The sequence below is a fragment of the Somniosus microcephalus genome, chromosome 5 (genome assembly GCF_052327205.1).
Source record: "Somniosus microcephalus isolate GS21.2 chromosome 5, FLI_Smic_1.0, whole genome shotgun sequence".
Lineage (NCBI taxonomy): Eukaryota > Metazoa > Chordata > Chondrichthyes > Squaliformes > Somniosidae > Somniosus > Somniosus microcephalus.
In genome coordinates this window covers 156,257,123-156,266,996 of record NC_140991.1, presented here as the reverse complement: position 1 = coordinate 156,266,996, position 9,874 = coordinate 156,257,123, and the positions used below count along the sequence as shown (strand labels likewise).

At 39.4% G+C, this 9,874-nt stretch overlaps 1 protein-coding gene across 1 annotated transcript in view; it reads left to right on the top strand.

The window, feature by feature from the left end:
* The first annotated feature begins 357 nt into the window (after positions 1-357).
* Positions 358-9,874, top strand: part of vwde (von Willebrand factor D and EGF domains) — a 374,620-nt gene continuing 365,103 nt past the window's right edge. The window contains exon 1 of the mRNA XM_085988385.1: positions 358-921. Within this exon, the coding sequence (XP_085844511.1) occupies positions 843-921 (79 nt within the window). The 5' untranslated portion in view covers positions 358-842. The remainder of the gene's footprint in view (positions 922-9,874) is intronic.

The following is a 9,874-nucleotide window of genomic DNA, read 5'->3' as shown; positions in this document are numbered from 1 at the left end:
AGAACAGAGCAGTTGTTCCCTCCAAATGAGTGACACTTAACAGGTCTGCAGTTATCTATGTCAGCGGGTGCCAAAAACCTCCTCAATATTTAATCAATTTATTTATCACTGTTCCCAGTGTCCAAACTGTGGCGCTGTGCTCTTCATCAGGAGACGATGCTTTGCAGAAAGTGAGAACGATTTTCAGAATGAGACTGAGTTTGAAAACCTGATGATAATCCAAACACCCAACACATAAATCGACACCAACACAAGCCAATGCAATCAAGTTGGACAGCGCCAACAGAATCCGAAACGCAAAAGGGAAAATACATTTTTTTAAAGGTAGTTCCTAACCAGGTGCGCGAAATCTGCAAAACAAAAAGTTAAAAAAAGATGTATTTATAAAAGCCCATCAGGAGGCAATCACAAAAGATGCAACTTGTCACCCGCGGCGCGGGGAGCGAGAACCCAAAACTCGGTCGCGCGCCCATGTGGGCGGCGCGCTCACCTGCCCCGTGAGCGCGCCCGCCCGCCCGAACTTGAGCCCGGTGCACGCGCGCGCGCGCCCCCGGAGGATTGAGCGGCGCGCGGAGGGCTGCCCCTTGCCCATTCACTGCTCCTGCTGCTGCTCCAGCTGCTCTGTCCGCTGGCGCCGGGCATCCCGCAACTACTGCAACACAACCAGAGTGCTGGAGCCGGCCACTGCGCTGCTACCCGAAAACTCCGCAATAAGCAGAGGCAATAATATTACAGCCCCTCCCCCCCCACCACCCCCGCCCGCACCCCCCCAAAAAAAAACGAAAAAAAAACTTTGTGTGTGCAAATCGTCCCGTAGAAAACAAAAATCGATTTCATTGGCAATGGCATTAAAAGCACTCAAGGCATGTTACATTTTCTGGACGCTGCTGCTCTCCCTCCACGATGTCTCCTGTCAGTCAGGTAAGCGATTTTTAAGAGTTTCTGTGAAATTTTGAAGGATAGAAAATAATTATTAATAACTCATATGTTGGCGACATTTAAATTGTTTGGATGCAGTTATTACTTGATGTGTTTTTAAGTAAATATGCGGACATTTGTCTTTTGTCACTTTTATTTAAGTTTAACTAGACTACGATTATCGCGTTTTTTAACCAGGAAATCGTATTTCAGAAAAACTATTTGGGTAATTTGAGTGAATTTGAGATACACCAAGCAGCCAAATCGCGTTGTCTCCGGTACAAATTATTCAATCTTCGAAGTCGTGTTGTTCTAAATGAAACACGTGCATGTTTTGTTTTCTTGAGTATATCATGTATCTGAATTATTTATCAGTTACTGTTTACTTGGGATATTTTATTTTTACTTTCAGAGATACACACATTCTGATAATCAGTTTGATTGGCGACAGTTATGCACAACGAGCGAAATATTACATTGAATTTGTTACAGGAGAATGTAACGTTCGAAATAAATTATTTTAGTATTTGTGTGCAAGTTAAAAAAAATCTTTATTATCCCTGGATTGCAGTACAGTAATTGCTTTAAGCAAGGTCTTTTTCTGATTTTCTTTGTGGTCTCACTGAATTATATAACATTTTAAATGTTGAATATAATAATAGCATTTTTATTTAGAATATCTCGAAATTGTATCAGACAAAAAAATACAACTTCACTTTTTAAAGTATGTCACAGAGTTTTCCTAAATCTGTAGAAATTACAGTGTCAGATTAGAGGATTAATAATAAATATATGATTAGACAGGAATCCAGTCAAGTGTGATATCTTTAAAGGAATTTATTGGATGTAGAGTTGCAAACTAATATCAACATTTATGTAAATGTTGTTTATCTCCATGGTCCTATGGACCAAGAAGAATTGATAATACAAGCTACAGGACATGGACAATGAAGCCTCTCCACTTATGGTGTGACTAACTGGTTCACTAACATTATGTTTTATTGGCTGCAATATTTTTCTTGCTATGTTACACACCACAATTTTTGTGTTAAGTATTTGCAGCAGTGATGTACATTGCAAAGATTTACTGCTGCAAGGTTTCAGTATATGTTCTATATATGAGCAGTTTTCATCCCAGATGTTACATCTTTATAGAAACCATTGACACAGTTTATAGTTGTTAGAAAGGCTTAACTTCTGGTTTCTAAAATTGACAAGTCTTGAGTAGTCAAAGCAGATCTGTGAATTTTGGAACTGAGGATTTCTAGGGTATTGGTGGTCATTTATCATCACCCCATCTGGTTTATGTGTAAGCATTCCAGCATTAAACAGAATTCCCAAGCTTTCACTTACAACTGAAAACAGTTCTGGAAAGTCATTGTATTTTAAAATAGGCCTGCATTTATAGCATTGTTTTCACTTGATAGACACAGTCAAAGAATATCATACAAAGTAACTTTAAAAAATAAAACAGCTTTAAATACCATGTGGAAGGAAATAATGTTGATAGTACAAATCTGTGTAATAACTGCAAATGATAGGTAGCAGTAACGAAAACTACAAAAGACCTTTCTGTATGTCAGTTATATTGATGATCTATCCTCTACAACTGCAATAATTTCAGATATCAACATATATTGGATTGCCTTTGCTAGCCTGAAGGCATTGCCTAAGTCAACATACTTTGAGCACAGTGAAGTGTCTCCTGTGCTCCCCTGGGACTAGTATTACAGGGCAGTATCAGTAGCACATTGGACATTCTTCTGGATCTACTCTAGCAATTTTACCGTAATGCATATTTCTTGCGTCTCACTTTAATGTACTCATTTCCCATTGTGGCTAGCATTTTAATCATATAAAATTTGTTTTCCTTTTATCCATATTAAAAAAAAAAACAATGCATGTAGTAACTAACCCATATTAAAGCTGGGTTTCAGCAATCTGCATTATATACTGGGCTTTAGTAAATCTATGCAACACGTCTGCCTCTCTGCAGTTGAAAATTGTAACCCTGCAGTGGTTCCCAGAAACAGAGAATTCTATTGTAGTCTCATTAAACAGCACTGATAGTGCCTGAACTATTAGCTGAAAAAGAGACACAAGATATTTGAAGAAAGACATTTCCCCAAGAAGGATTTCAGCAAAACATTTGGTATTAAAGGTTTGACTGACCAAGGCTATTCTGTTTTCTTAGCTGAATAGTAAATTGTGCCATATATTTAGAAAGGTATATTAAGAGGACATTTAAAAATTAGTTGTACTAGATATAAATGGTGACAATGACAGCTTGCATTAATTTGGAGTGTTTTTCATGTGTATGTTACATATGTTTCCATGCCTTTGCCATTAGTCTCTTGAAATTCAGCATTTTCTTTTTATATGCCAGTCTGCATACATGATTTTCCAAATCTATTCATCTACATTAAGTGCACCTAGTCTGTGATTGGTACATTACACTTTTGTAGATAGGTAATGGCTTGAAAAGGGACTTTTTTGGAAATTTCCATGATGTTTTTTCTCTCTCACTGAAACAATGACGGCATGTATATGAATGCCATTGTGACCTGGTTAATATACATTTATAATGCCCCTATTGTCAGTAGATGAGTGTGTGAATCTGCTATAAAAATGACCATACTGAGTAGCATTAGAATTCCCAGATATATATTAAATGGAAAGGGCTTGGGTATACCTTTTCTTCTTTATTTGTTCCTTTGAAATAGAGTATGTGACATTTAGAATGGTTATGGTTCAATGCAATGAATCTGAAGGCTGTAATCTCTTTATTTTTCATATGCCACTTAAATATGTATTCAGAACTCAGTTATATTGAATTCCCTTGTTATCCAATATGAACAGTGTGCAAGATTATTGGTAAATAACTTGCAATTATAACTTAGTTCTCTTTGGATTGAACAGGCTCTGGCTGAAAGCAGTTAAAAGGCAGGACAGTAAGGCAAATCAGGACACGGGTATAAACCAGATAAATATCAATTAATGAAAGGTCATCGACCTGAATCGTTAACTCTGTTTCTCTCTCCACAGATGCTGCCTGACCTGTTGAGTATTTCCAGCATTTTCTGTTTTTATTTCAGATTTCCAGCATCTGCAGTATTTTGCTTTTGTAAATATTAGTGTGTGTGTGTGTGTGTGCGTGTGTGTGTGTTGGAGGGGGTGGGGGGTGGAGACGGTGGCGACTGGGATTAACATCAAGCGATATGTTCCAAGCATATTGAAATAGGCTTCTGATTATTGCTTAAATGGTCAAAGTCCAAAAAGGTGAAACAAAAGTCCTATTGGCACTGAGAAGTCATCTAGTGCCCTTCAGGACAGATAGGTGCTCAGTCATTCACAGTGAAAAGCTGCTCTTTTATGGACTTCACAGCAATTTAACAATTCCTGTTTCAAAAGAGATTTCCTGCAGGGAGGGAGGGGAAAAGATAGTCTCACAGTCTTAAGTGAATGAGAATAGCAACACTTAAAAAACACAAGAAACAAGATCTTGAGTAGCCATCTATGAGTAATGTGGAAATGTTGAAAGGGAACGGATAAGTATGCTGTTGGTACCTTTTAAAATCTTCATTCTCATAGTAAGGTTGAGCCTTATAGAGCTTTTTCATTAATTATACTGGTCAAAACACCACTCATCCACCCATGTTTACCTGCATAGGTGAAACCTCTCTTTGGGCTATATATTTGTTAATTTCAGTGAAAAGGTAGATATGGGTACTTTTGTGTTTAATTTTTTCTTGGGATGTGGTAAGGTTGCATTTATTGCCCATTCCTAGTTGCCCTGAGAGAAAAAATCATTACTAGCTTCCTTCTCTCCTTTCCTCCTGGCCTTTACTAGATTAGTGTCTTCTATGAGACCCATAACCTGCTTCATCGACCTCCGCTTGACCCAGCTCCTAATCACTCAACTATCTTTCCTTGACCTAATGCTTGCCGACATTGTGAATCTCTCTCCTCTTGCTGTGCTCCTCCCATCTTTTCCAAACTGTCATCATCACCACTTCCTTAAAAAAAACTTAGCTTCAACCCCTTCCCCTCGGGCTCGCTCGTACTTACCTGTATTGTCTTCTGTAGACTTGTATCCAAGAGTGGAATGGGGGGTATACTGGAGTATGCTGAATATATCAACTTTTTATTTTGGAAGCAGGAGTAAGCCTACTTTTGGCAACACGTAATCATGATTATGCTGAGTATAAGTACTTTTTATTTTTGGAGACATAAAACTTGGACCCTCCTGTTCTAATTAATTAGATTAAGATCAAGATTTACTGTTAATTAGAACAACCGTAATTTTACACACATTAGACTTGGCCACAGTAAGGAAAGCAATCACTGAACAATGAAACTCTACAATGAAGAATGTCACCATGCAATTTTTAATTACACATCCCAAGAACAACTAAAAAAAGTAATCTTTTTCAGTAATGAGAAATGCTATCCTCAGCAATTTATGTCTGTCTGCATTTTGCAACTATGGTTTGGTTCCCAAGAGAGACAGTTTTCAATACCAAAAATATCTACCATCTTCCTATAACCTTTTATATATTCTTTCCCCTAGTTTGGAAGAAATAAAGTGGTTAAAAAATAAATGTAGAGGAAGGTGGGTGCAGTTTCCCTTATGATATTCAGGAAAGATAGGCAAAAAGGAAAGGGAGGTGGGGTAGCATTACTGGTTAAAGAAGGGATTAACACAATTGTAAGGAAGGATATTAGCTCTGATGATGTGGAACTTGTATGGGTAGAATTGAGAAATACCAAGGGGCAGAAAACATTAGTGGGAGTGGTATATAGACCTCCAAACAGTAAGGCGGAGGTTGGGGATGGCATTAAAAGGGAAATTAAAGAAGCGTGCAATAAGGGCACAGCAGTCATCATGGGTGACTTTAATCTACATATAGATTGGGCTAACCAAATTAGTAACAATACTGTGGAGGAGGAATTCCTGGAGTGTTTACGGGATAGTTTCCTGGACCAATATGTCGAGGAACCAACCAGAGATCAGGCCATCTTAGACTGGGTATTATGTAACGAGAAAGCATTAATTAGCAATCTTGTTGTACGAGGCCCCTTGGGTCGGAGCGATCATAATATGAACGAATTCTTCATTAAGATGGAGAATGAAGTAGTTGACTTAGAGACTAGGGTCCTAAATTTAAATAAAGGAAACTATGATGGTCTGAGGCGCGAGTTGGGTAGGATTGATTGGGGAATGTCACTCAAAGGGTTGACGGTGGATAGGCAATGGCAAACATTCAAAGACTGCATGGATGAACTACAGAAAATGTTCATCCCAGTTTGGCACAAAAATAAAACAAAGAAGGTGACTCAACCGTGGCTAACAAGGGAAATTAGGGCTAGCATAAGATCCAAGGAGAGGACATATAAATTGGCCAGAAAAAGCAATAATCCTGAGGATTGGGAGCAATTTAGGATTCAACAAAGGAGGACAAAGGGATTAATTAAGAAGGGGAAAATAGAATATGAGAGTAAGCTATCAGGGAACATAAAAACTGACTGTAAAAGCTTTTATAGATATGTGAAGAGAAAAAGATTGGTGAAGTCAAGCGTAGATCCCTTGCAGTCAGAATCAGGGGAATTTATAATGGGGAACAAAGAAATGGCAGACCAACTAAATACATATTTTGGTTCTGCCTTCACAAAGGAGGACACAAATAACCACCCAGAGATGCCGGGGAACATAGGGTCTGATGAAAGGGAGGAACTGAAAGAAATCAGTATTTGTAGGGAAATGGTGTTAGGGAAATTGATGGGATTGAAGGCCAATAAATCCCCAGGGCCTGATAATCTACATCCTAGGGTATTTAAGGAAGTGGCCCTAGAAATAGTAGATGCATTGCTGATCATCTTCCAAGATTCGATGGAATCTGGAACAGTACCCATGGATTGAAGGGTAGCTAATGTTACCCCACTATTCAAAAAAGGTGGTAGAGAAAACGGGGAATTACATGGGGTAAAATGGGCGATATTGATTAGCTGCCCATTATACATCTGACATCAGTAGTGGGGAAAATGCTAGAGTCCATTATAAAAGATGTAATAGCAGAGCACTTGGAAAACAGTGACAGGATCAGACAAAGTCAACATGGATTCACAAAAGGTAAATCATGCTTGACTAATCTACTGGAATTTTTTGAGGATGTAATTGGTAAAATAGATAAGGGAGAACCAGTGGATGTGGAGTATCTGGACTTTCAGAAGGCCTTCGATAAGGTCCCGCATAAGAGATTAGCGTGTAAAGTTAAGGCACATGGGATTGGGGGCAAGGTATTGACTTGGATAGAGAACTGGTTGGCAGACAGAAAGCAAAGAGTTGGAATAAACGGGTCCTTTTCCGAGTGGCAGGCAGTGACTAGTGGGGTACCGCAGGGATCGGTCCTTGGACCCCAGCTATTCACAATATATATTAATGATCTAGACAAGGGAACTAGATGTAATATCTCCAAGTTTGCAGACGACACAAAGCTGGGTGGGCGTGTGTGCTGCGAGGAGGATGTCAAGAAACTCCAGGATGATTTGGACATGTTGGGTGATTGGGCAGAAACATGGCAGATGCAATATAACGTGGATAAATGTGAGGTTGTCCACTTTGGTGGCAAAAACAGGAAGGCAGATTATTATCTAAATGGCAATAGATTGGCAGAAGGGGAAGTGCAACGAAACCTGGGTGTCCTTGTGCACCAGTCGCTGAAGGTAAGCATGCAGGTGCAGCAGGCAGTTAAGAAGGCAAATGGTATGTTGGTCTTCGTAGCGAGAGGGTTTGAGTACAGGAACAAGGATGTCTTGCTGCAGTTGTACAGGGCCTTGGTGAGACCACACCTTGAGTATTGTGTGCAGTTTTGGTCGCCTTATCTGAGGAAGGATGTTCTTGGCATGGAAGGAGTTCAGCGAAGATTCACCAGGCTGATACCTGGGATGGCAGGAATGACGTATGAGGAGAGATTGGGTCGATTGGGCTTGTACTCGCTGGAGTTTAGAAGAATGAGAGTGGATGTCATTGAAACTTATAAAATTCTGACAGGACTGGACAGACTAGATGCAGGAAGGATGTTCCCGATGGTCGGGGAGTCCAGAACCAGGGGACACAGTCTAAGGATGAAGGGTAGGCCATTTAGGACAGAAATGAGGAGGAATTTCTTCACCCAGAGAGTGGTGAACCTGTAGAACTCGCTACCACAGAAGGTGGTGGAGGCCAGTTCATTAAATATATTCAAGAAGTTAGATATATTTCTTAAGGCTAAAGGGATCAAGGGTTATGGGGAGAAAGCAGGGACCGGTTACTGAATTTGGATGATCAGCCATGATCGCATTGAATGGCGGAGCAGGCTCGAGGGGCCGAATGGCCTACTCCTGCTCCTATCTTCTATGTTTCTATGTTTCTATGACTTAATGGATATAGGTATAGTACGAAGACCAGAAGATTCCAAGTGTGAATCTCATCTGTGTTGTGTCAGCAGATTTCATCTAGAGAGCAGTTGGAGTGTTACAATTGGACTTAATGCCTGTGAGCTAATGTGGTAAAAAAAAGGCAGAGTTCCTACTTCTATTGCTACAAAGGGAGGTCATTTAGACTGTGGGCGATTGTGTAAAATGGGCGATATTGATTAGCTGCCCGTTATACATCTCCCCTGAAATGAATGGTCTGACCAGAGAACTGTAGAGTTTGATCATCACCCAAAGACAAAATTACCTCCAAGGACTCTTGCTGAATTGTGGCTCTCGATGAGGATGTGATCAGGCTTGGTTGCAGTGACCTCCGCAGTTAAAAGGTCTCTTGAAACTATCTTTGAGATCACACATGAATTATGACCACTTAGGCCAGATGTTGGTGGCTTGTCAGTTCTGTAGAACTGTACTTCAATAAGGCATTTTTTCAGAGAAGGGCAGAAAATTGGGAAGAACAAAATAGAACTGTAATCGACAAACAGAAAGGGAATGAAGAAAAAAGAAAGGCTTAAAAAATAAAAGCCACTTAAGAAGGTAGGAAAAGACAATGAGGAAACATGTTAAAAAAAGTGAGAAATAGTAATCTTGGGGGAGGTTTTATGATCAACTATGTTGGGAGTCTCTATTTCTTGGCCTTCAGGGGTACCTGGCTGAGGGTACAAAACAAAAATATCCAACTTTATAATTTATATTATTATATTTTATACCACCTGCCACATCACCCCTGAGCTGGTACTCCTGCACTGGATTTTCCAGACCCTCTAACATGGCTGCTACCCTGGATGCACTCTTAAAAATATATAAGAAGCTTCCTCTTTCTTATTGCCTGCAGTCATTTACTGTCACATTTCAAAATGTATGACACATCCAGCAAGCTTATCAAATTGCACTTTCTCCACCTGTTTTTCTGTACAGACTTCACCAGCACTTGTTAGTTCATGAAAGTCACTCAAAGATTTCAATGTAATTCAAAATTGCATGGAGTTGCAGGTGACATTCTTCATTGTAGAGTTTCATCATTCAGTGATTGCTTTCCTTACTGTGGCCAAGTCTAATGTGTGTAAAATTACTGTTGTTTTAAGTAACAGTAAGTCTTGATCTTAATCTAATTCATTAGAACAGGAGTGTTCAAGCTTTCTTTGTGAGCTGTTGGGTACATATCATGTAACTTGCAGACCAAATATAAAGTTTAAATCAATAGCTCCATTAATTTGTATAGATCTCAAGCTGCTGACACTAATAGAATTTGGTGTGTTCTGTTAGTTTTTATCCACCAATGAGACAATTGTACTAAAACAGCCCTTTGCTGTTTCATGGGCCCTCCAGGCCCAAGAAATTTAAACGGGAAAAACAGCAAGACATATAATAATCTCTTATTTTTTTATTTTATTTATCTATCTATCTTCTATCTATCTTATATATATAAAGCGGTTCTTCTGTCTGTCATGCCGTCTGTCTGTATTGAATAAACGCGAAAGTT